This window comes from Archocentrus centrarchus, chromosome 2 (assembly GCF_007364275.1).
Source record: "Archocentrus centrarchus isolate MPI-CPG fArcCen1 chromosome 2, fArcCen1, whole genome shotgun sequence".
NCBI classification, from domain to species: Eukaryota; Metazoa; Chordata; class Actinopteri; order Cichliformes; family Cichlidae; genus Archocentrus; species Archocentrus centrarchus.
The window spans coordinates 19,932,420-19,958,829 of record NC_044347.1 but is presented as its reverse complement, the minus strand read 5'-3'; the positions used below and the strand labels follow the sequence as shown (position 1 = coordinate 19,958,829).

The 26,410-nt window shown below is 41.6% G+C and overlaps 1 protein-coding gene across 1 annotated transcript in view; it reads left to right on the top strand.

Moving 5' to 3' along the window:
* Positions 1-24,634, top strand: part of LOC115792865 (semaphorin-5B-like) — a 43,524-nt gene extending 18,890 nt beyond the window's left edge. The window contains exons 3-23 of the mRNA XM_030747446.1: positions 5,219-5,407; positions 9,202-9,301; positions 9,779-9,824; positions 9,990-10,052; positions 10,138-10,236; positions 10,717-10,930; positions 11,020-11,305; positions 11,987-12,122; positions 12,719-12,926; positions 13,025-13,232; positions 13,845-13,962; positions 14,095-14,279; positions 14,507-14,650; positions 14,915-15,062; positions 15,610-15,835; positions 16,797-17,018; positions 17,564-17,734; positions 18,777-18,926; positions 19,242-19,277; positions 19,815-20,026; positions 20,204-24,634. Coding sequence (XP_030603306.1) covers positions 5,263-5,407; positions 9,202-9,301; positions 9,779-9,824; positions 9,990-10,052; positions 10,138-10,236; positions 10,717-10,930; positions 11,020-11,305; positions 11,987-12,122; positions 12,719-12,926; positions 13,025-13,232; positions 13,845-13,962; positions 14,095-14,279; positions 14,507-14,650; positions 14,915-15,062; positions 15,610-15,835; positions 16,797-17,018; positions 17,564-17,734; positions 18,777-18,926; positions 19,242-19,277; positions 19,815-20,026; positions 20,204-20,368 — 3,282 coding nt within the window. The 5' untranslated portion in view covers positions 5,219-5,262 and the 3' untranslated portion in view covers positions 20,369-24,634. The remainder of the gene's footprint in view (positions 1-5,218; positions 5,408-9,201; positions 9,302-9,778; positions 9,825-9,989; positions 10,053-10,137; positions 10,237-10,716; positions 10,931-11,019; positions 11,306-11,986; positions 12,123-12,718; positions 12,927-13,024; positions 13,233-13,844; positions 13,963-14,094; positions 14,280-14,506; positions 14,651-14,914; positions 15,063-15,609; positions 15,836-16,796; positions 17,019-17,563; positions 17,735-18,776; positions 18,927-19,241; positions 19,278-19,814; positions 20,027-20,203) is intronic.
* The last annotated feature ends 1,776 nt before the right edge of the window (positions 24,635-26,410 follow it).

Genomic DNA, 26,410 nt, shown 5'->3' with positions numbered 1-26,410 from the left:
CAGCTTTCAGTCTTGCAGAGGAATTGCAGGCAGAGGCACCAGTGAAGGAGGAGAGAGGAATTGGCAGGCAACAGGGGTTTGAGTACACACCTGTCATACTTAGCTGTATTAATACACTGCAGCCTGGTATTCAGCTTTATTTACTGACTTGGTCTTGGCTGTGCTGCTCCAGTGTGGAGGTCACATGTTCACTCTGTGTTCTGTGGGATTTCGTTTTTCCGCACAGTCCAAACACGAACCGGTCACATGAATTGCAGACTCTGTGTTTCTAATCTCTTCACAGGTTGTTATTTCTTTGTGGTGTTTTCCTAACACAGCCAGCTTCATGAATGAATAAATGTTCAGACACGCTCCCGCTCCGGGAAAACAGCCATCTGCTTTTATTTTTGCAGCACTTACTTCCAGCTTTTCCTAACAAATTCAAAGTACTGTAGCTCAGGTCCGGCTGTCACTGGGCAGCAAAATTAGTTCTGCCTTATTCAGATGTACATAATATTAAACACTATATAGCCAAAGTGTTCGCTCGTCTGCCTTTAAATACATATCAACTTGAGTGGCATCTCATTCTTAATGCATAGGTTTTAATATGATGTCAGCCCACCCTTTGCAGCTACAGCAGCTTCAACTCTTCTGGGAAGGCTTTCCACAAGGTTTAGGAGTGTTTATGGAGATTTTGGACCATTCTTCCAGAAGCACATTTGTGAGGTCAGACACTGCTGTTGGACGAGAAGGCCTGGCTCACAGTCTCTGCTCTGATTCATCCCAAAGGTGTTCTATCAGGTTGAGGTCAGGATTCTGTGCAGGTCAGTCAAGTTCTTCCACACCAAACTCGCTCATCCGTGTCTTTATGAATGAATGAATGAATGAATGAATGAGTTTATTGCCATGTGGGTGAACAAGTTCACACATTGGAAATTGCAGTTACAGAACACCATCCAAGAATACACAAAACACAACACACATGGGGGGATATGTGTCCTGGGGTCATGCAGCCGACTTGCAGCGCTACCTTTGGCAGGAGGAGAAAACAACACATCATGGGGAAGTTAGGTTAAAAAAAGTCATCTGGTACAGTGCTCAAAAAGAGCACTACACCAGGGTCCAAAAAAACCACCTTAGCAAAGCATTTGCACATGTAAAGCTAGGACAGCGGCGGTAGGTGAGGTCAGGTCAGGAGGGAATGCAGACGGAGATGAGAGGTGGGGGCATTGTGGAGCCAGATGCCAGGTCCTAGCCAAAACAGTTCGCTGATAGTGGTGGAATTTCATCAGCGGCCGTGGTACACCAGACCCAGCTTCACAAATCACAACGCGGAGTGGGGGGAAGAGCAGCCGCACACAGAGCCCTGGAGAGAGATATGGTTGCCAACCCAAGGCCGGCAGGGGAGCCGAATTCCTGATAACAAATGTTGTTTTGGAACAGGCTGCTTGTTTTTCCAACAGCCTTCAGTCTTACTGGGAAACCATTCAAAAATCCAATATTCCAAATTCGTTGATTGCCGTCCTCACTGTGCAGAACCGAACTATATCTCCTGATCTAACCCCTCTCGCCTGCGAGCTCGCTAATCTTGCGGCTCAGGTCCACCAGGCTTTGAGTCTGAGTTTGTACGGCTCTGCTCAGCCCTTCCACCTTATGGACCTCCTTTGTGCACTGGTGTGCAGTCATGTTGGAACAGGAAGGGGTCATCCCCAAAACTGTTCCCACAAAGTTGGGAGCATCAACTTGTCCAAAATGTCTTGGTATGCTGAAGCATTAAGAGTTCCTTTCACTGGAACTAAGGTGCTGAGCCCAACTCCTGAAAAATACCTCCATACCATCATCAATCGCTTCCATTTAGTTATAATACCACTAACAGTTGACGGTGCAATATTTAGTAGTGAGGAAATTTCAGGACTAGACTTGTTGCACAGGTGCCACACTGTATCACACTGGAAGTCACTGAGCTCCTGAGAGCGACCCATTCTTTCACAGATGCTTGCAGAAGCAGTCTGCTTGACTAGATACTTGGTTTGATAAACCTGTGGCCGTGGAAGTGATTGGAACACCTGAATTCAGTGGTTGTATTTTTAATTTATTTTTTACTTTAGATACAGTATTGTGTAGAAATCTTGAGTCAACCTTCATTTCTTTGTGTTTTGCTAGGACAATGGGAAATAGATGCACTGATTTATTGAAATGAGCAAACATGGAAATACAGCATATAAGACAAAAACAAAGTTTGTAGAACTCTAATGAGCTAGAAAGTCAATATTTGGTATGAGCACAGTCTGAACTCTCTGAGGCAGCCTTCTTGTCTTCAGGAATAGTTCTCCAGGCTTCTTGAAGGACATTCGAAGCTCTTATTTGGATGCTGGCTGCCTTTTGTTCCATTCACTCTCAAGATGATCCCACACTGCTTCAATAATGAGGTCCGAGCTCTGGGGAGGCCAATCCATGACTGATAGTGTGTGTTTTTCTTTCCAGGTATGCTTTTACTACATTGGCAGCATGTTTGTCATCATTGCCATGCTGAAAACTGAAGCTGACACTTTCCAGATGGTATTTTTTTGGTGGATCAAAATCTGGTGGTACTTTTCTGCGTTCACAATTCTATCAGTAACATCCTGGCTGAAATGCAGCCCCAAACCATGACAGAGCCTCCATCATGCTGTTTGAACGCAGCTGTGAGTGCTGATGCATTCGATATTTTCAGTTGGCAAACACAAATCTAGATGTTTGCATTTGGAAGTAACACGGTTTTTATGTCACCTATTTTGTGTTTAGACTTGTGACGTGGTGACTAAGCGTTGAGGTTCAGGCATCACCGAGTCTGTAGGGATTAATCACTTTCAGTCAGCATCCATTTTCATGGTGGCTGTTAAAATGTTGATGGAGCAGCATTCCCATCACTTTGGAGTGCAAGGATTTAGGGGCATATCCTGTTATAGTTCAAGAAAGACAGTTCGTGGGACATGCAGCTAGGATTTTGGAGATTGCAACGCTAAAATAAGAGTGTAATGATAACCAACAAGATGACAGTATCATACTGTAATTCTTAGATTCTACACGGCACAGTGCTGCAGGTTTTCTTGTTGATAGCAGTAAGTTTACTGCAAACAGGTTAATTCTTGAAATTTAGTTACCAGAACTTTATTACAGTGTACATTTATAGGCTATAGAGTTTGAAAACATGAAGCGGGTGATCCTTAGGGACAGTGGTGCTGATAAGTGAACTCTCATGGTCATATTGGCAGTGGCCTTCTTCTCTCAGAAGCAAAGGAGGGAGTACAATGTCATTGTTAAAGCACAGTAAAAATGCTAAAGGAAAACATCAGTATGGATAGTTGGGGTTAACAGTGTGTTAAAGAGTCCGGGTGTTACTTGACTAAACTGAACCAAACCAAACAGAGGTCCTAACAAACTTTGTCATGTAGACAGAGGATGATGAATATGCGCTTTTTGTCTTTAACTAAGGCTAATCACCAAGGGAGAGTCTGCATCCACACATTTCCTACTTCCCCCGAAGAATCTGACTGACGTCCACTGTCGCTCCCCCTCGTTGGTCTGAATAGGCAAATCCCAGAACATTAGGCCTCTCACTGGCCAGCCTTTGCACGGTGAGAGGACCGTGGCCCCACAACAAAGGCGAGGCCAGCGGTTGGAGGCTCTGCTCCTGTCGCTTCATTAAGCAGCAATGTGAGACCCAGCAGGCTGAAAAACCTCTGCCTCCACACGTATTCAGTCTTCCCAGTGAGCAGTAGACAGGCAGACATTCACCGCCTCCATTCTTTGTAGTGCAGCTGGTTTAAGGGTTAAAGAAAAAGAGGGCTGGCGGAGAAGAAGCTGCTGTGCATGAACAAGAAATATGCTGTCCTGCAGTGTTGAGGATGTAAGAAGTTTTCAATACATAGTCGGAACATTATGGCCTTTAATTTATCACTCAGCTCAGGCAGTTTTAGAGTGGAATTTATGCCATAACACAACTTAACGTTAAGGTGTCAGTGCAGGATCGGGCATTTCACTTGCTCTCATGGTGAAGGTGTCTCCTTTTATTTAGTCCTCAGCTGCTATTCAAACTACTTTCAGTGTTTACATGCAAATGGTTCACCAGCTATTATAGCAATTAATTTTAAAACTGAAATTTCACGAGATGTTCCAAAAGACAGTTCAGATCCTTTTGCCACTCCAGGGCTCATACAGACAGTTGAGGTCTTTACACGTGTTTGCATTCACATTTTTTTTTCTCTATTTAGCAAATTTGAAATAATAACACTAACATCCTTGGTGTTGCATGGCTTCCTCTCCTGCTCTGTTTTAAGTCTGCCTCTTCACTGTGGGTTATTCAGTAAAGAAGAAAGTGCCAGAAAATATGCTTGATTGCTTGTTTTCCATGCTCTTTTAGCTTTATTTGTCTATAATTCACCCCCCCCTCCTCCTTTCAAAACAAAACAGGAAGCAGTGACGTCTCTTACAGTACAGTGCCCTCATTTTGACCTGGATGTCCATGTGTTTAGCAAGCTCACAGTGAATGACGTTTATCTATATTTGCTATATTTAATCCGTTGACATCACTGGGAGAACCTCTCAGATTGCGTTCTCTTCTCTTTACTTGCTGCTGTTTCTTTAGCATCATTTCCCTCTGTGTGCTGCACATGAGAAAGAAAAAGTCTGATTCTTGTCCGACACAGCTGGATCAGACTTTGCAAACTACATAAGGGTCTTTGATCTTTGTGCCTAAAGTCATCAGATCATCTCCTTTGAGCAGATTTGATGTATATAAAATTAATCTGACCTCGCTGACACAAAGACCCTTCATGTGGCACACCCGTCTGTTTGGCTACGGGCCCGGGCTCATCTCTGAATGGATCTCCTCAGACAGAAAGAGGCACCCAAGGTTTGAGAGTTAGCGTTAGAAAAGATTGGCAGCTCTGGCCTTTAGAGGTGAATTAGCCATGACCGAGTCCTGCTGACACTGAGGCGATGGACACACAGAGCAGACAGAGAGAGGGTGCAGAGGGACCGCGGGGCCGGTCGACTGGCAAAATTAATGTAGATGAATGGGCAGGAGGACGGTGAGAAGAGAGGGTGTGCAAGCGTAAGCTATCACTGATATATTGAGTCTTCCACAGTGATTATATAAATGCCAAAAATTTAAGGATATTTGTCACAAGACTGATTGGTTTATTATTCCTGTCATTCCTGTCTGGCTGATGGACAGATATTCCTTCTGCTCCAACAGGTGATTCCTGAGGACCTGATTGAAGACTGGATGTGGTTGTAACTATGGTAACATCAGGGTGGAGGGTGTGGGCCCTCTCCCCCTGTGGCCTTGTGCTGGTCATCTTTTTATCCATGTGTCTGTCCCAGGAGCCTCACATCAAACCTGCAGACTGCAGCAGAAAGGAGCATCCTATTGTTTCCTTCCAAGGTGAGTGCATCAGCTCAGGACGGTTTGTTTTGAGGAATCATCTGTAGAGAGGGAGGACCGTTAATGAATTTAGGACTTGAAAATTAAGGCACGCTCCAAATCCCGCTCCAAATCAGGGCCTTTGTGAATTTTAATCACTTTAGTTTCTTAATAAATTTGGGCCCACCCCCCTCGTAGCTGCACAGCGACTCGCGCTTTGTGCACATGCCAAACTAAACAAAGGCACCACTCTAGCACCAAAGTTGATGCTGAAGTTAAACAATTTTAACTGAAGAGACTGAGCTGCCGTGTATCTGTTGTCCATGAGACAATTTCTGTTCTCAGAGAACATAATTTGTGTTGTCATTTTGATGTCAGAATAGACACCTGCAAATATATGACGGGGAACAAAGGCTGCAGAAAGCCGGTGAAGTGAAAAGAGTCCTGCAGCAGCAGCAGGATAAAAGGCCACATTTCTTTGAGCCCACTTTCAAAGTGATTGGTGATTTAAATAAAACTTCCCATGCAACGATTGGGTTGTCATGCCCAGGTTGGGAAATAGGTCATGTGTGACTTGTAGACTTGCATGCAAGAACAAAAAGATGTGTGAGGACCAAACTGTATGTGAAAGGTTATATGGGACATACATTTTTTTATTTAAATTAAAGCATTTGGTAACATTTAGGTTACCAAAGGATCTTTGTATAAAATCTTCCCTGGAAACACAATTGGGTTCTCTGGGCATACTCCCTAATGCTGAAATGCTGTATTTGTAAAGAACTAACTTTAACTTAATGCAGTCTCTCAGTATTTTGTTCACTGGTGTGAAAACCTGACATTCATTGGGTTTGTATTCTAAGATAACCACCGCAGTAACAATGGCTGATTTGTGTCCATTCACAAAATGTTCTCATGAAAATGTATCAGCACAGCAGCCTGGGTACTCGCACAAAAGTCTTGTCCAAATCCATAAAACGTTCAGAATTTCATTTCACCAAATCTTTAGCTCTAATCTCTGCAATCTAAAAGCTGCTGCACAGCTTATTCTGCTGTTATTACAATGTTATTATTATTATTATCCCAAACACCACCGTCTACGTGAGTATTGTTGCTGACTACATCCTTCCCTTTATGACCACAGTGTACAAAGCTCAAATCATTTCAAACTTGACAACAAGCATGACTGTGAGTTCTCTGTACTTAAATGGCCTCCGCAATCCAACGGAGCACCTTTGGGATGTGATGGAATGGGAGATTCAGATCGTGGATGTGCAGACGACAAATCTGCAGCAGTGTCATGAATGTTTCCAGCACGTTGTTGAGTCTATGCCATGAAGAATTATTCCAGTTCTGAAGGCAAAAGGGGGTCTAACCCGGTACCCGTAAGGTGTTCCTACTAAAGTATCCTGGATCTGTAAGACCAGTAATAGCAATGATGATTGCTGTCTTCTGTGCATTTTGTTCTATAGCTGTTTAAAAAATGTTAAAATAAAAAGAAGTTCACAAGCAGCAGATGTCAACGTACGTAATACAATCAAAAATATCTGAAATAGTTAACTGACTTTGTTTGCAAAAATGAGCTTCAATTTTTAATTCCCTGTACTTAACAAAGACGAAGTCCAAGAAATTAGAACGAGTTGTTTCTCCTTGTGTACTGTCGGATTAGTATTTTGAACGTGAGGGTGCACGTAGACTGCCTGCACTTGTCCGCTTTGCAGCAGCTCATTATGTACACAGGCAAGTGCACAAAAGCAATTTGGATTCAATAGCTCTCTGAAAATCACTGCTGTTCAAGTGATGGTTTGTATTCATGTTGTTTTGTTGCCCTCTTTCAAAGCTTTTCAACGCAGAACTGAGACCAGACAAGAATGATGGTTCGGTTTCTAATAAGCATCTTGACACGGTGGTCGCTCATAACCTTTCAGTTTGTTGTTTTATGCAGTTTTGTGTAGCATTAAAAGAGAATAACTAATACAGTATGAAGCATGAAGCATGAGTTTAATATAAAGTACCAAATTCTGGTAGCAGTAAAAACTCTCAGGTGGAATTAGGCTGCATTAATAAGGATTTGCTGGAATTGTGTTTATCTTGTGCATCAAGTCTTACAAAGAGACACACTGACACTTACAGGTGTTAATGTTTCGGAACTGTGCTTGACAAGTTCCGCAAAATAACTGAATGTAAAGATTTATGTAAAATTAATAAATGTGTTGATGTTGTGTCTGCAGCGTGGCGTTATTAAATGTTCTTCTTCAGCTGTCTAATGACTGGGAAACAGCCTTTGATGGTATTATTTTGACTGGATGTCAGTTTGCATTCAGCTCAAAGTGTTTGCCTGGCAAACTGTGCCGCTTTTGTTGTTGATACTTTTTTTTTTTCCCCCCACAAGCCGGCTATCAAATGAGAGGAACAGGCATTTATTCCTGAGAGGCAGCAGCAGTAATTTGCTCTGAAACACTGCGGGAAGCATTAATTTGTCTGTGGGGTTTTTCACACTCCCCGAAGCTCATGTGAAACAGCTAACGCAACTTTGTTAAGCGTTCAGTTTTGATTCACTGTCATACTGCTCAGCTAGTGGTTTTCAATCAAGGGTGTGTAAATATCATCCATTATAAACTAAATTTATACAATGACTTTCAAAACAAATTTCTTTGAAAAGGTGCAGTTCTGTGCAAAGGTCTTTTTTGCTTCCAAGGAGCCAGACTTTAGTTTTTCTTTGGTCATTGGCTGCTTTTTCACTCATTTACAGTGCAGTCTGTGTACCTCACGATTTTCAGAGGAATGTCTTTTTTTTATTTGTTTTATCACTAAACACTGGCCTATGAATCATTCAAGCACAAAGAAGGCACCCAACTCAAAGGATGAGACAGTGTTATGTCTACACATAACAGACAACTTAGCAAAGATCCCATTTTAAATGGGTTCTTTCTGTGTCTTTAGGCACTTTGTTGGTAGCAGCCTGTAACAAAAACAACAACAGCATTTCTTTAGTTTAATCTATGAAAAATATTAAAGGTAACACAGTTAGACAGGCATAAAATAATATTTTTGCAACAACAAAGTGATTTACAAACCACTATTAGCTGAAAACTTGGCATATCGCAGCATGGTGTGCAGTGTATCCTTAAAAAAAATCAGAGAAAACTGCACAAGTTGTGGAAAACAAGAAGTGGCAGGCATTGGAAAGTCGCAACCTTAAGAAATAGGAAAGAAAAGTCCTGCAAAGACCTGACACAGGATCTGAGAGATGCATCTGGCCCTTCAGTTGATCCATCCACTGTTCACACACACACACGCACACACACACACACATATATATATCGTTAGCCTAATAGCATAATGGCCTAAGTCATATTTTGGCCAAAATTGAAATATCTATCTAAATGAATCTACACTGTTAGCAGAGTAGAATTATCAATAGAGGAAGGATTATAATTTGAAAGTTTGAAAATTGGGAGACTTCCAGTCTGTAATGTCCTGCCCTACAATTTTGGAATGCAAATGTGTACTTTCAGTCTGGTTTCTGGTTTTAGGTTAAAAAAATGAAAGATTAATTATAAAGCTGTCAGACATACTGGACAGAAATGTGTCGTGAGTTAAAAGCCAAATATCATTTGGTAAAAAGGATTCCCAGACAAACACTGGATAATTAATATTTTCCATCATCTTCTTCTTGTCCCTCATATTTCATTTTCTCCTCTTCTGCCTGCCTCTCTACCTACTTCTACACTCTTCCTCCTCCTCCTTACTTCTTATTTTTGCATCTACTTTTTTTTTAACCTCACTCCTCATCTTTTGATTCTTTGTCCATCCAGCTCTGAGGTCTTGGGTGTCTGAGTTCACACATCCCGAAGTAAAGGACTTCTCCCAGCTTGCTATGGACCTGAGAAGAAACCAGCTCATTGTAGGAGCAAGGTGACAAATATCTGCGTGTAAAGCATGAATCACTCAAGCATTATAAATACATTATGTTACCAGTATATAGTGTTGGCAAATGCAATTCACCATACAAGCAGTCTGGAGTGAATATCCTGGACAAGCCCCCACTTTTAACATGTGGGTGTTTCAGAACTTAAACAATGGAAATCCACACAGCAACAATTATTTTTAATGTCAACACAAAAAGTAGGTGCTAATCTACTGAATTAAGTCCAAGGACAGTACTAAAAACTGAAGAACGTTCCTGAATGGAATAGGAGGACCCAAAAGGAAGAAGGAAAAAGGCAGACAAAACGAGCCATATAGTTATATTGCCCAGGGTCCTCACAAAGGGTTTGATCAAAATGTATCAGGACAGAAAGTGGGAGATAATACAGGCTAACATGTATGTCCTGTATACTGCTAATGTGAGCTTCTGCTGTTTTAGCTCTAAAGTAAAAAAATCTTTTACAGAAATTTCCTGTTCAGACTGAGTTTGAATAACACCTCGCTCATACAGGTAAGATTAGCCACATAAAAATGAACTATTGTTGAAAGACATTTAAATTTTAACAGTATCTTTTTTAAATAAAAAGTTTCATACAGCTTTCTTTTACTTATTACATTAAGTGCAGCTGCCTATAATGTTAATATAAAAAAAATATTTCCTTTTTTCCCCCCACAGGCAACCGAATGGGCGTCCGATGAAGACACAAAGCGTTCGTGTCAGAGCAAAGGCAAATCTGAGGTATATATGTGATATTAGACAGGATTCACACTTTAACGGTATCTCATGAAACAGCAAAATTGAGTTCCAGTGCATTTGTCTGCAGGATGAATGCCAAAACTATATACGGGTTTTGCTGATAAGCGGAAGGACACTCTTTACGTGTGGGACCAATGCCTTCACCCCTGTCTGCATAACCAGGCAGGTTGGTACAACCATTTTTTTTTCACTTAAATGAAATTAATGAAACTGTATGGTGTGAAAAAGCAGAGAAACTTTTGGGGTTAAAAAAAAAAAGGCATTTATAAGTTATGGATCCCAAGGTGATGCCTTCATTTTTATGTAAAACGCAAAAGTAGAGAGAATTTAAAAAGATGTAATCAAGAAATCTTTTTTTTTTCTGGCCAATTTGATGAACTAACTTATCTTTTCTCCTGATACATTTGTATTTAATAAAGCGTTAAAGTAATTATAAATAGTTTTGGCACCTTTGTGATCCACAGACGTCTTCAGCAGCTTTGTGCATCTGGGAAATTGTAGTAACTCAAGATTGCATCATCCTTACAAATTAATTAAAAGTTCTGGAATAATGTGAATAGGACGATAAAACAGTGAGGAAAAAGTTATTTGTCAATCCTCTAAAATGGCAGCAAATTCTTAATTCAGTCTCCCTGCTTTCTGTTAGATTTCTAACCTCAGTCAGGTGCTGGACACAGTGAACGGTGTCGCCCGATGTCCCTATGATCCGCGCCACAACTCCACCGCCATGATCACAGAAAAGGGCGAATTGTATGCTGCCACGGTGATTGATTTCTCTGGACGTGACCCGGTCATCTACAGGAGCCTGGGCAACATGCCACCCCTGCGCACCGCCCAGTACAACTCCAAATGGCTCAACGGTTAACAAAACACCACACTGATTTGTGTTTTTCATCCACCTCACGCTGGTCCGAATCTCTGACATGTGGCTCTGTTGCTTCTCCCCTAGAGCCTCATTTTGTGTCCGTTTACGAGATCGGCCGTTTTGCGTACTTCTTCCTGAGAGAGACTGCTGTGGAAAATGACTGTGGGAAGATGGTGTTTTCTCGAGTGGCTCGGGTCTGTAAGAACGATATGGGCGGACGTTTTCTATTGGAGGACACCTGGACCACCTTCATGAAGGCTCGCCTCAACTGCTCACGCTCAGGAGAAATCCCCTTTTACTACCACGAGCTGCAGAGCACCTTCTACTTACCCGAGCAAGACCTGATTTATGGCATCTTTACCACTAATGTGTGAGGCCTGTTTCTTAATTAAAGGAAAGGTTTTTACAGATTTTACAAACCAAAATCAGATAAGGCAGCATGTACCAAATAGAATATATGAAAGACGGACTGACCCACCTCACCCACTGGCCTGTGGACAAGCCTTAAATTTTTGCCGCTTCCACCTTGGTTAACGTACCTAAATATGGTCCAGCACTTAAAAAGGCGCTGTCCAATTTGGAAATGAATTAGCTGAGACAATAGCTAGCAGCTATAGCTGCCTGTATCTGCATCTACCTGTCACTTCAGGTGTACACAACCTTAATTATGGATAACTTTAAGCCCTATAGCACTTCAAATGGATGAGATATAAGCATTTATTCCCATACAATTGTCAGGAAGTTTGAAATTATCTATAGAACCCAAAACAGGTTATTGTCTCGTGCTGGTGATGTGCTTATATCTTCTTTAAGGTTGGACCTTTTAACATGGCAGTCTAGCTTTGAAGACAGCCTCAAACATCGGAGTTTAGTCTACACAGTGTTTCAACTGAAGCAACTAAAAGCTTATATTTTACTGTTATAAATGTAACAATTTAGGAAAAATGTGCTTTTTCTGCACAGAAATGTTCAGCAATTTTTATTTCATCCTTGCTTTCCTTCACATTGAATAGCTAAGACCTGACCATGATAATGTCCTCCTCTTCTCTAGGAACAGTATATCAGCTTCTGCTGTTTGTGCTTTCAATCTGAGCTCCATCACCCAAGCCTTCAACGGACCATTTCGCTACCAGGAGAACCCCCGCACTGCGTGGCTGTCCACCCCAAACCCTATTCCCAACTTTCAGGTAACTTATTTCAAATCATGGACAGAGGGGAAAAAGATAGATGTATCAGGTAGATGCATCTGTATTTTTCTCTGAGAGCATGATGTTGATAGATGATGGTGAGGATGCTAAGCAAACAGCTTCATCCTGCTACAGTTGCCCTGCTATTCCTCCAAGGCTTGGAAAGAAGTTTTCAAAAGACTGACATCTATCTCATCACATCTAAATGCAGCACAGCAGAGAATTTTTACTCAGCTCCAACAAATAACCCCCCCCCCCAAAAAAAACAAAAAACAAAAACAAAAAACAAGTGCTTGGCAAATTTCCCAATGGATCTACAAAGTGCTATTCAGATTGAGCTACAGGGACATTGTTGTGGCATTCCCTGTTATATAATTTCTGTATATAAGCATATGTTTAGCCATGTTCAGTTTTAAACTTGCATTTATTTAACATAAATTAGCACTGTAGTTAATGGTCTGATTTCACTCAGGCCTGAAATGTTGTTCTTAAAACTGTAACAAATGTAAATGTAAATGTGTCATTAAGCCAGCGTGTGCAAAACTATTTGCACGCCTCACAAAAATCAGCCATTATCCTCCTTCTCGACTGCTCAGTGTGGCACATTAGAGGAGGGCGGCGCTGGGGGAAACCTGACAGAGCGCAGCCTCCAGGATGCCCAGCGACTCTTCCTCATGAACGACGTGGTCCAGCCAGTCACCGTCAACCCCCTGCTCACCCAGGACAACCTGCGCTTCTCCAAGCTGGTGGTGGATATCGTTCAGGGCCGACAGGCTCTCTACCATGTCATGTACATCGGCACAGGTGAGACACGTTTAATTATTAATTAGAAAATAATTACTCGAAGCAGCTTTTTGTCCACCACACTGGAGCTTTGTCTCTTGTTTGTTTTGTCTTAAAAGAATACGGCACCATTCTGAAGGCTCTGTCCACAACCAATAAAAGCCTGCATGGCTGCTACCTGGAGGAGCTCAGGATCCTCCCTGAGGGGAAAGCGGGGCCGATAAAGAGTCTGCAGATCCTCCACAATGACAGATCGTTGTTTGTGGGGCTTGATGACAGATTGGTGAAGATCCCATTAGAGCGCTGCTCCAGCTATCCAACTGAACGGTTCGGTCCAACAGTTTTTATATACGCAAAGTAAATTTTCCCTAAAACTTTTTAGTCCTTAATCCAAATAGAAAGAATCCTACCTATGGATGAATGAACGTTAGGACCATAAATATGATTGAGTATAAATATTTAGCATAAGCAAATGAAAGACTGTAGCCTTTAGTCTGCGAGCCTGCTAAAATATTGATTTTCTGGTGCCAGTGATGAGTGTGCAAATTTACTAACAAACACACGAGGGTGTCCAAGTCTGAAGGGCCTGCAAACAAATGCTGACAAAGATGATTATGTTAAGAGCCCTATTTATCTTCCCTACAAAGAGGCACATTTTCAGCTGTCAGGGTGGAGTTTGGCAAGACTCGGAGCAGAGATGACACAAGCAGGCTATTTATGAGTTTTGTTAACAATAAACACACACAAGTATTACAAGTTGTTTTCTTTGTATTACCCACTCTGGCAGCTTTCTCACTTGAAACAAAACAGGAGATTTTCTTTTTTTTTTTAATAAGGAAAAACACAACATTTCGTAGATAATCTGGCTTCGTGTCCTTCGTTCCCGCAAACATCTGTGCAAAGACTTCTGTAGACACTGACTGATTGAATTCCTGCTAGCTCCTGCATGGAGGCTCGGGACCCTTACTGTGGCTGGGATCATCAACAGAAGCGGTGCACCACCATCGAGGAGAGCTCCAACATGAATCAGTGGACGCAGAACATCACTGAATGCCCCGTAAGACTATTTACTGTATTTACTGTGTCACTTTTAATAGAAATGTAATCAAGTTTCTTGTTTGATTGCTCGCATTATTAGCATTATATTACAAGTTAATTATCAGGTTGGTTTCTCAAATCCTCTCTGGAGGTGAGGAACATGACTCAGGACGGTGGTTTTGGTCCTTGGACGCCTTGGCAGCCCTGTAACCACGATGATGGCGAGGGCTCGGTTAGCAGCTGTGTGTGCCGGTCACGCTTGTGCGATGGACCGGTGGCCAGATGTGGAGGGTTTGAATGCAAGGGCCCCACAATCCAGGTGTCAAACTGTTCAAGGTATATTTCTTTTTATCCTGATATACATTATTCTTATACTAATCATTTAAAATCAAATGTTTGGCAAGCTGATATTCATCAGGATTTCTTAACAGTAAATCTTAAAATCTTAACTATATTTTTACAGCCAGTAAACTCATAAAGTTTACTGGCTGTGGAGAAGTTCATTTTAAAACCATGTGCCAATAACTCCTCAGTCACATGCCTTCTTGTGCCGTCTTCCTCAGGAATGGCGGCTGGACTCCCTGGTCTTCATGGGGCCAGTGCAGCAGCAGCTGCGGTATCGGATTTGAAGTGAGGCAGCGCTCCTGCAACAACCCCGCACCTCGCCACGGCGGTCGCATCTGTGTCGGCCAGGGACGAGAGGAGAGGTGAGGAGATTGTGTCAGAATTTAGCCATCAGGCCTCATTGATGACACATTCAATTTTATTTCTATAGCCCGTTTAAAAACAACGAGGTTGACCAAAGTGCTTTAAGAGTTTGTTAAAAAAATTAATAAGATGAAACCAAAGATCAATAAAATCAATACAATCACATGAAACAAACAAATACAATAAATGTGACTAATGTGACTCATGACAGCATTACAAAGCTCTGTGTGTGTGTGTGTGTGCGTGTGTGTTCCTCTTTCCAGGCTTTGCAATGAGAAAAAACCATGTCCACTGCCTGTACTGTGGACTGCGTGGGGACCCTGGGCTCACTGCAGTGCTGAATGTGGTGGGGGGGTTCACTCCAGGACCAGAACCTGCGAAAACGGAAACAGCTGTACTGGATGCTCTACGGTATTTCGGCTCGGCACCTGCTTTTTCTGCTCGCTGACATTCTGCTAAACCTGGGAAGAAAAATAATATACAGTACCAGTCAACAGTTTGGACACACTCACCCATTCATTGGAATAAGACAAAATGTTGGTAATAGATTTAAAATTAATGCCGTCTGCCTCTTGCTCAGTTGTGCCGGTCAAAGTTAGTGAGTGTAGTGAAAAAGTTTCCGCACATGAACACCACCAAATTAAATGACCAGAAATCCTTCTGTTGGGCATTAAACTCTAATGTCTGCAATCAGGGAAATCTCAGAGCTAAAAAGGATTTTGTTCATCATTGCATTCAATGAAGCTCAAGTTTAAGCCCTATTAAATACAGTAAGTTGCTGCATAATAGAGTCCCTCAGGAAAACTGTAATGTTTGTGTTGTTTGGCAGGACATAATAAAGCAGCAGTAAATTGGGAGATGTAGCTGTGGTAGTACAGACCGCAGTAGCTTTAGCCTGCTGGGTTTTGACTTCCCATTAGCTTTAAAGGTGATGAGCCGTTTCCGCTCTGTTTTTCAGGAGTATAAGGCCTGCAACCTGGAGGCTTGCCCTGAAGTTCGTCGCAACACCCCGTGGACCCAGTGGATGCCCGTCAATGTAAGTCAAGACGGCTCACGGCAGGAGCAGAGATTCAGGTACACCTGCCGGGCACTTCTGCCGGACCCCCAGCAGCTCCAGTTGGGCAGGAAGAAGGTGGAGACCCGTTTCTGCCCCAATGACGGCTCTGGAGCTTGCCAGACTGACTGTGAGTACTGCAAATAAGCTGGGAAAAATGAAAAAACAAGCTTAACCACTCAGGGAAATTTAAAAAAAATGTCACCAGCAGGTGACCTTGATTGTAGATGTGCAAACACAGCTGTTGTGGTGATTACCTGCTAGAATGCAGGTGTACCCAGATCCCACAGGGAGGGTAACTGGGGGTAATTTTTTTTTTAAGGTTTGAATCATTTTTGTGAAGTTTCTCGTCTTAGCCCAGCTCCACACACACCAGTCTTACACACTCTATCTGCCTGGAACTGTATTTGTCTGGGCTTTTATGAGCGCTGCCGGTGGCACATCTCCCAGTATGCCACACTAAACACAGCTGGTTTCTTGTCTGTGGACATCAGTCAGCAGATTGATTAAACATCATTGAACTGTTTTGGGGAAGCAGATGTCCTCTTCCTCTATCCCTCAGAGACATCCAGGCTTTTTCTTCTTTTCTCTTCATAGAATCTGGATTGTATCACCCTTTGGGAATTCACTCCGAAAGAAGTAAAGCTGTGAAATGTCATTGTTTTTCTTAGCTTATGTGACTGCTCTCAAGTTCCCGTCCTCGGAAAAGAAAATCTTAATGAAATGTCTCTTTAAAAACCTCGGGAAGTCCTCCTGAATCGTGTAAATAATTTGTGATCGTGGGTACCGACTGTATCTGTGTGTCGGCGTACACGGACATCTAGCTCATTTTTCAGCGCGACCCACATTGTACCTCACTAATTATTGTTTCATAACAGGCTGCCTGCTGAGCTTAGCAATAAGATTATACAATAGTGGGGCTCCACTTTGAATTAAATGAAAATTTCTGACTCATTCAGCAGGTTGTGACAGATGTTGTGATCAGTTTGTTTATTTGAGTGTCATTTGTTTCAGTTCTCCTGTCCAACTAAAAAAAAAAGTTTTTTGGATTCTAAGATAGAGCATAAGATGTGTTTTATATTTATTACCAGCTTTGGTTGAAGACTTAGTGAAGACAAGTGTCCGAACTTCATCCCAGCCACAAGGTGCCCGATGGGGATCCTGGGAAACGTGGTCCAGCTGTTCCCAGCAGTGCTCCAGAGGCTTTCGAACCCGGAAGCGTAGCTGCTTGACGGCAGAGGGCAGGATCAACCCGAGCGCCTGTGTGGGATCCCCGGTGGAGTATCAGGACTGCAACACTCAACCCTGCCCAGGTAACAGGGGGGTGCTGACTGCTGGTGGACTGCACCTCATAGACTGTATATAAATGATGGGCATAGCCGCTGTGATGTTATCAGCTGGATGGTGAGGTCCCATTAATCATTAAGCCTAGAAATGAGTGTATACATTGAGTGAGTGGTGGATCAATGGTCACTCTACACTTGTGTGTTACTGACTTGTCAGTCATAAGGTAGTCACATCCCAAAGCATGCATGCATTGATGTATGGCCTGTTTCGATTCAATAGTAGAGGGATGATCATTCACAAAATGAACATATTGTATTACATAAGACCTGAAACTAGAGACCATGAAGTCATCAGGAAAATGTGTACTGCATCATTAAATCAAATGAGCCATAGTGTCCTTTCCTATAGACTTCTTTTGCTCCCATATGAGTCACCGCCTGGTGGCCATTAGAAAGATTGGAGATTTAAAGCACTTCTGTACTGAGTTCCCAACTACATTCAACTTTTATACACAGCCATTAGATTGCATTGCAGTGTGTTACATTATTATGGGTTTGCACTCTAATTCTAGTGAATGGAGCCTGGTCCTGCTGGTCCGCTTGGTCCCAGTGCTCGTCCAGCTGTGGAGGAGGGCACTACCAGAGGACTCGGGCATGCAGCAGCCCGCCCCCTGCCAACGGAGGAGATATCTGCATAGGCCTGCATACTGAAGAGGCCCTTTGTAACATACACGCGTGTGAGGGTATGAAATCATTATGTAAAGCTGCACTATGGAAGGTTTCAGACAAACCAAAGGTGCTCAGTGGTCCATAATAAGATTTGGGACACAGATGGATCAGTTGAACAAAGGCTTGTGAAGTGAAGAAATGATGGTTTTATTATTTTGTACAAATATTATCGGCAGATATAATATTAGTCTCTCAATTAGTAAAATCTCTACAAAGGACTGCAATTTCTGTTCAGTTAATTAGATGTGTACATTAACGTTGGATAAAAGTCAGCTTACAGCTTCCTGTTAAATGAGCTCTTTATCTCAATTTCATTTGTTAACTGTGGTTAATCTGAGGGTTAAAAAAAAATCTGGTTTAAAAAGTGATTTTTCTGAGTTTTTTTTTTTTTTCATCATAGTTCCACAATTACAAATACTGTAGGTTCTCCTTGTCGGCCCTTTCTACCGAGATTAAATAATGCTGCTTCTATGGCCACTGATGGGAAATCTCCTCCACACAGGCGAATCAATATTTGTGATGAGAAGGAAAACAATGTGGCTGCTGGAGCCTATCCCAGCATCCGTTTGAAGGTCAGAAAAAGAACGGGAATAAACGGTTCATAAAATAGCCCCAAATTTTACTATTGATCTGAACATGGGTGGAACTCTTGTATATCTTGGCCTTTGAAAAAAATGCCAACATGGGAGGCAAATTGGTGCAATCAACTCCTCATCTATTTTACACTTTTGTTCAGGAAACAAAGCAACCCCAGCAGGAACACAAGGTTGTTGACTGATGATGATAATGACCACTGCGCTGTGGCCAGCATTTCTCAGGCTGCACTCTTGGTGACTTACCAAGAGTGCAGCCTGAGAAGTCGCCTGTTGGGTGGTAGGAGGTAGAGCAGGTCATCTACTAATCGGAAGGTTGGTGGTTTGATCCCTGGCTGCGCCGATTTGCATGCCAAAGCATCCTTGGACAAGATACCGAACCGCAAATCGCTCCCGATGAGTGTGAGATGTCAGAGCTTGGGAAGATTCTACTCACTGCCTTTTTGTTAATATCTGTTTGCAGGTTCGGGTGAATGGACGGAGTGGGGGGATTGCGACGAGGAGGGCCTGCAGCATCGCACTCGTCGCTGCGATGAGAACCAAGAGGCTGAGGTCAGTCTCTGCCAGGGTAACGTCACCCAGTCTAGGCCATGCCAGCCTCACGAGGTGCCAGGTAAGCACATGATTGTACTAATAAACAAGCTTGCTAAAGACTGTTGCTGATATAAGCTGGAAAAAATTCGGTTACATTCAAAAGTTTGATCAGGCATGCTAAATGCTGACTTGTTCACTCTGCATCTGGAGAAAATTAAAAAGATGAATTAATGGAGATGTCAGCAGTGCCTACCTCGAGAACAGGGACGGCTTTGTGAGAAATTAACTGGTCTTGTCTTGTTTGATCTCTCGGAGCTGCGGTGATTTCTTTTTTCTTCACTGCATTGATGGGTTTTTTTTTTATTTATTTATTTTAATTTCTGTCTTTCTGCAGTCATTTTGCCCGGTCAGGAGGATCAGAGCTGTGGAAGTGAGTGAAAACAGCCGACGTCTTTGTGTTCACTCTCCCCAAATGATTACACATTGTTCCCACCTTACACACACATACACACACACACATCTCCTGCATTCTTCAATTCCCAGCATGAAATCTGCAGGGTCTTCAGCCTTTCTTCCAGTGTTACATCCAAACCAAATCGGCATCTGCTCGGTTTAATTGGAGGATGTAGCAACACCTAGCTGTTCTTGTAAAAGTTATTGGCTTACTTCTCCTCATGATGTGTACCACACAGTGGGCACCGTATTGACTTTTGTTTGTGACTTCGGGCCCATGTGGCATGGGATTAGCCAAAAACGGGAAATCGATATTGCAGTGACATCAGCTTTCAGTTGCTTTTAGCTCCTTATTTTCTGCCCCTCTATAACAGCTGCTCAAATTTTTACACCACCCTCTAGATAGACTATTTCCTTCCTCGCAGTTATGTAGTGTCCTAGATTGTTTGTAATCTCAGGTTATTATTACCCATCCCCCTTAAAAATAACAATTAGCCTACATTTCTTTTTACAGCTTTTACCTTGTTCCAGTTGGTGGCCGTGGGCTTAGCCAGTTTCTTTGCTGCAGCCCTCCTGTCAGCTCTGGCCTTCACGTACTGTCACCACCTAAACCGACCGTCGGCAGAGTCAGCGGTCATCCACCCGAGCACACCCAACCACCTCACGTACAATAAGCAGGGCAACGCCACGCCAAAGAATGAGAAGTACATCCCCATGGAGTTTAAGGTGGGCTTGTTCAATGCTTGAAATATATTTCTAAATACTTCACGGACTCTACAAATTTTACAGTAAAGATGTGGTCAGCAGGTAGTTGTTGATTTTCTTCATTAGCTAGCCACATTTTGTGCTTTAATATGCAAATTTTCTTTCTTTAAAAAAAAATAATGGTTTTCCATACTGCAGATGCTAAACAAGAACAACATTCATGTGAACGACGAGACGTGCAACCACTTCCCCTCCCCGGTGCCCTCCGGAAATATGTTCACCACCACCACCTACTACCCGTCCGGTTTGAGCAAGTACGACTTCCACCCAGACTCACCCTGCAGGACCTACATGCACAGCTGAGAGGAGGCCAGGCTTCAGCGAACAAACGCGCCCACCATGAGGTGTTTGTCATTCAAAAATTGGAGCAAAGTCTTAAATAGTATTAAAGTAAATGCCAAAATGATTTCTTTTAGAGTTGTTAGTGAGATATTAAAGACTTCAGCCCAAACGTGAAGCTGTATAAACAATTTGGTTGTGCTGTCTGAAGCTTGCTTATAATTCCCAAACTATACTGCAAACAGATTTGCAAGGACTATTTCTTCTCTTTAAAGCCGTTCGGTGTGTCACAGCTCAAAGTAGTGTTATTGGTACTTTATTATATTTTGTGCATGTCATCACTGACGAGTTGCTAGAGCATTAAGATGTAAAAGATTTAGAGCATAGGCTGCTCAAATGGGAAGTTGTGCACCATCTCCCTGTACAATTCTCACTGGAAAGAAAATGCTTGTCACCCAGATTCCCCACAGTCAGTCAACCTAGACTGTGTGAAGATAAAATATAATTTATTCAGCCCACATTTGGGAAATAATGTGAAACAAAATAAGGTAAAATGCAGGAAAAAGTAAAGCAAAGGTGAACCCAAATGAGAGAAAGTTCATATATACAGAAGTGCTACTGGGATCACTGTAGGAATTTCTTCAAATGTTTATATTTTGACAGCACTTTCAGCGTCCCACAAAAGCCGGCAGGCTAGTTGTTTCCTCCCATCCTTCACCGTGTAGTTCCCTGTTTTGTTAGAGCCAGAATGAGAGGTGACTGGTTTACTGATCGGGGAGACAATGAGCCAATCACCATTAAGGAGCTGCGGGTGGGCAGATCAGTCCGGTCCTTGTTTCAGATTTCGTGCATGCATCTGTTTGTGAGCCACGAACACAGAGACGCGGGAAACCAAGACAACTTTTACCTCCCAGAGGAGGACCTCTTTTCCATTTTTTTTTTTTTTTTTTTTTTAAGGCTTGTTTGTTCTCTGATGAAACCATCTACAGGGATCCCCTTCTTCTTACTTCACCCTCCCCGAAGTGCTCTGGTTGTGCTCAGGGCACCAGAAAGCAGAACCCAAACCTCCAGGGCTTGAACTCCACTGACATTCTGTGTAACTGAATCCACTGGACTCTGGAGAGACTCTTACACTGGTTACGAGGCATTTATGCAATTTTGGCCAGTATGTTCTACAGACGGCTCGGACACTAAGTTTGTAAAGACTGATATCTATAATTAAAAAAAAAAATCAGATAAATGAAGTGATGGAACATCTCTACTCTGAATAAAGTTAAGAAATTAACAAGGACTGGCAGCTTATTTGCTTTAATTTTCATACTTAGCTGGGTAAACAATGGACTCGAAGAGGACATTTTTTGACACACTCGCCTGCGTACTGTACATTGGTAAAAATGCATGTTTGCCGACTTTTCTAAAAGCAGATTAAATGAATTGTTTTAGGGGTGTCCATGGATTTCACTGTTTGTATTGGTATCTCTATCTGCTGATTGAGCTATGTAAACATGTGGGGCACACCAGCCCGTTTTTATAAGGTTACTGTTCAAAAATCACCAAAAACAATACAGCTGTTCATGTATGTTTCAACAGAATGTGAATAATTCATTAGTCAGTCTTAGACTTTTCAAATGAATATTAATTTCATGCAACAAACTTTTTTTGTGATTAACTTGCTTATGCTGGTTTCAAGTATCTACATTTTTTTTTTATTTAATAATGTACTGAAGTGACTGGGAAACAAGTGCTGCTCCAGAACAGGAAAAACAAAAAGATTTTGCTTTGTCAGAAATGTTCTGCATATGTGTAAAATGTTATAAAATGTGCTGAACACTGGTATTTTCAATTAAGAAAGACTATAAGTGTTTTTCCCTGCATATCTTAATTCAAGTCATAATGAGTAAATCTTTAAGCAGCTGGAAAAAAATGCATTAAATTAGATTATCTGGCTTTTTCATATTATTATGGCTACTTCACTCTCTTTCCACTGTCCCAAAAAAATTCACGTGTCACTTTACATTCACTGGCCACTTTGTTAGGTACACCTATTTGACTGCTTGTCAAAACAGATATGTAATCAACCAATCAAATGGCAGCAACTTCATGCATTTAGGCATCAGGACTTCAGCAGGTTCAAACTGAGCATCAGGATGGGGAAGAAAGGTGATTTAAGTACTTTGAATGTGGCATGGCTGAGTATTTCAGGCACTGCTGATCTTTTGGGATTTTCCTACCAACCAACCGGTGACAGCAGATGACTGCCCCTCCCTGAGCCTGATTCTGTCACCAAGTGCTTGCTCATAGGGGGTTGTTTTGACTGTTGGGTTTTATCTGTATTATTGTAGGGTCTTTGTTGTGATTTGGCGCTATACTGTACAAATAAAGCCAAATTGAATTGAATTGACCATCTCAAAGGTTCACAGAGAAAGGTCTGAAAAACAGACAATAACCAGTGAGCTGCAGTTCTCTGGGTGAATCTGCCTTGTTGATGTCAGAGGTCAGAGGAGAATGGCCAGACTGCTTCAAGCTGACAGGAAAGCAACAGTAACTGAACACTCATTATAACCAACTTATGCAGAAGAGTATCTTTGAATGCACAAACCATGATACCTCAAAGCGGATGGGCTACAGCAGCAGAAGACCACACTGGGTGCCACTCCTGTCAGCTAAGAACATGAAACTGAGACTACAGGTCACACAGGCTCACCAAAATTGTACAATAGACGATTGGAAAAACATTGCCTGGTCTAATAAAATTCAATTTCTACTGTGACTTTCAGATGGTGGGATCAGAATTATGCTTTTATCAAATGTTCAGGCAGGAGGTGGAATGGTGCGAAGGAAATTTCTTCAGCACACTTTGTTTGAATGCCACAGCCTACCTGAGTATTGTTGCTGACCATGTCCATCCCTTTATGACCACCCATCTTCTGATGGCTGCTTCCAGCAGGATAATGCACCATGTTACAAAGTTTAAATCATCTCAAATTGGTTTTTTTGAACATGAAAATGAGTTCTCTGTACTCAAATGGCCTCCACAGTCACCAGATCTCAGTCTAACAGAGCACCTTTTTGATGTCGTGGAACAGTAGTCACATCATGGATGTGCAGCCGACAAATCTGCAGCAACTGTGTGATGCTGTCATGTCAACATGGACCAAAATCTGTGAGGAATGTTTCCAGCACCTTGTTGAATCGGTGCCATGAAGAATTAAAGCAGCTCTGAACCCAAAAAAGGGTCTGAAACGGTACCAGCAAGGTGTACCTAATGAAGTGGTCGGTGAGTGTAAATGATGTCAGTCTACAGTTTTTCTCCTGAAGGTGGTGGGACATTACTTGGAGAGCATTGCAGATACTTGTATATGTTTGTATGATAATATGTTTGTCAGATATTTGTTATTTCTTTAAACCATGGGTAATTTTCCATACAACATGCCAATTTTGATTCTGTTTTTTTAATAATATATAATATAATGTAATAAAATTCCTGGGGAAATTATTAGCTTAAATAAATAGGGGGATGTTTGGCAGGGTTGCTCAATTAAGTTTCCTCTGTTATTGGAATCTAGTCTGCAAAATCTAATTGGTAATACCAAAAACACTCTGCACCCTTAATCCCAAATCATAACAAATTTGAACTGAATTGTGTAATTTTTTTTTTAATCAAAAATCTTTGCTGTAAAGTCTGCATACAGGGGCTTTAAATAATGCTGAACCATTCATGCAAGTACAGATATTTTCTTGTTAAATCCAAGCTATGTGTTGTTAATGATTAGATAATCTGCGCAGTAAAATGTGTATTGCATATTTTGTGTCTCTGATTTGTAAATACCAAGAAATGGATGCACCTGTTTCTTTTTTTTTTTTACATTGCATGAAACAAAAAAGCCCCAATAGATCAATATGTGTGTTTATATACTTGCATTACAAGTTACTGCATGTACTGACATTCTTTCATGAATATACAGTCCATGTTTGTGTAAAGTGTACATATGTTTGTATGTATTTAACCAAGAAAATGGAAATGTCTTTTTAAAATTTGGGGTGTTGCTACCCTGTATGCGGCAGAAAAAGTTGTGTTTTTGTATTTAAAGGCCGCTTTGGTGTCAAATCGGATCCACATCGGACACAATATATCCTCATATTTTAAGAAAGGACCCCGAAATGGATTTGTTTTGCTCCCAAAAACACTTATGTTAAATATGATTGATGTGAGTTAACACTGCCTTATGGACACTGTGAACTTTTGCTACTCTATATTTTTCTATAATGTACACTGTAAAAACAACAAGAAAAAAGATCAAAAGTAAATAAATTTTGGTGCCAATATTCTGATTGGTAGTGCTTTTTTTTTTCCCCCACAGAGCTCTCACATCAGCAACAGGTACAAATCCAAGAGAAGAACTTCTGTATGCTGATGATGAGGCCATTTATTTTAAAAATGTATCAAAAAAGTGCCTTCAAATTTCTGATGAAATGTAGTCATTTTGGACTATAAATGGCCTCTTTTCAAAACTGAGACAGTGGTTTTTAAGTAGAGCCTAGTATGCTCTGCAGACAATGCAATGTTTTTAATATCTTGGCAACACCTCTGAGTTCCAGCAACAATTTGCAGCCCGTTGGTGCCAGATTTGATGCTAAATTTCAGAAACCAAAACAACTAAAACATGTTCTTATGGATCATTGTGCCCATTTGCAAATGTGAATGAAGTTTATCACAGCACATGTTCTACACAGCATGCAAACTTTGGAGCTGTGTGCAAATGAAATAAAGAAGAGTGAGGTGATACGGCAAGTTGATGAAAGGAGGATACGTGCACAAGAAAAGAAGCCCAAGTCAATGCTGAAGGAGAGCTAGATTGGAGCTTTAAAACAGGTAATGCTCAACTTCGAGAGCTCCCAAAGACCCCTCCTATTAAGGAAGTGTGTGTTGAACAACAAATGTATTGGTCACATTTTCAGAATGGATAATAGTGAATTGCTTAAACAAACAAACATCAGACTGACATCACAAATGTGAGGAGGATTTGCCGGGATGCCCGACAGATGAGAGGAAATATGTCTAAATGAGACTAAGCCCTACTTCTGAACAAGATAAAGTGCAGGCAGTAGTACCCGAGGATACACGTGATCAAAATAGGGATATTGACCTTGAGGATGATGAATATTGGAATAAAAATATTGGAATTCCAAACAACTGCACAATAGATTTAATTGTAACATTTATTTTGTGTATTAAAAACAAAATCAATATTCCCAACCTAGGAGTGGCGAGCCACTGAATTGTCAGCAGTTTGCTTATATAAAAATGATTGTTTCTTCAGCCGTGAATGTTATTAGTAAAAATGCTGCTGTCAAGGCACGAGGCCAAATGCTGAGAAAGTGTGCACAGGCAGTCTCAAGATGCCCCGCTGTGTTACACCCTCTGTGTTGGTTGGTTTCTGCAGAATATCTGTTACTTTATTGAGCTTGCTGACACATTGTACCTTAAAAGAGGCATGCACCCCCCCCCCCCCCCCCCCCCCCCCCATTACCCCATTTGTAGTGACAAACTGGGGGGACAGGCCTGTACAGTTGGCCGTTAGAGAAAGCGATGAGTAAGCACAATGAATATTTTCTCTGATTTCTTTTTGATTTTTCAGTGGAAAAATGTTGCTGTTGCAGCAGCAAATGCAAATAAGATGAAGAGACACAAAGACAGTGTCAGAAAGTATTTTATTTTGAAAAGACTTATACATATGACATCACTATCCAGTCCCCCAAAATAGCAAAATGGGCTCAAAGATATATGAGTCATTACCAATATAGCTTTTCTTCACTCAGGTGTTCTTCTTTTAAAGTGGTTTGCCTGCAAAGGGAAGACAAAGGTCACAAGGTGCTCCTCTTTTAGTGACTTCACTGCCTCCACTTCCTTTATGTCTTTAATATTTGACGTTGCTTGAGAGCGGACGAGCCTGCAGGTAAATCAAAATGGTAACCTCACCATTTTGTATAACACAGTGATTAAGTTTCTATTTTTTGCAGGTCAACAGAGTATAAAAGATAAATAATAGAAGCAGGTGGAGATGT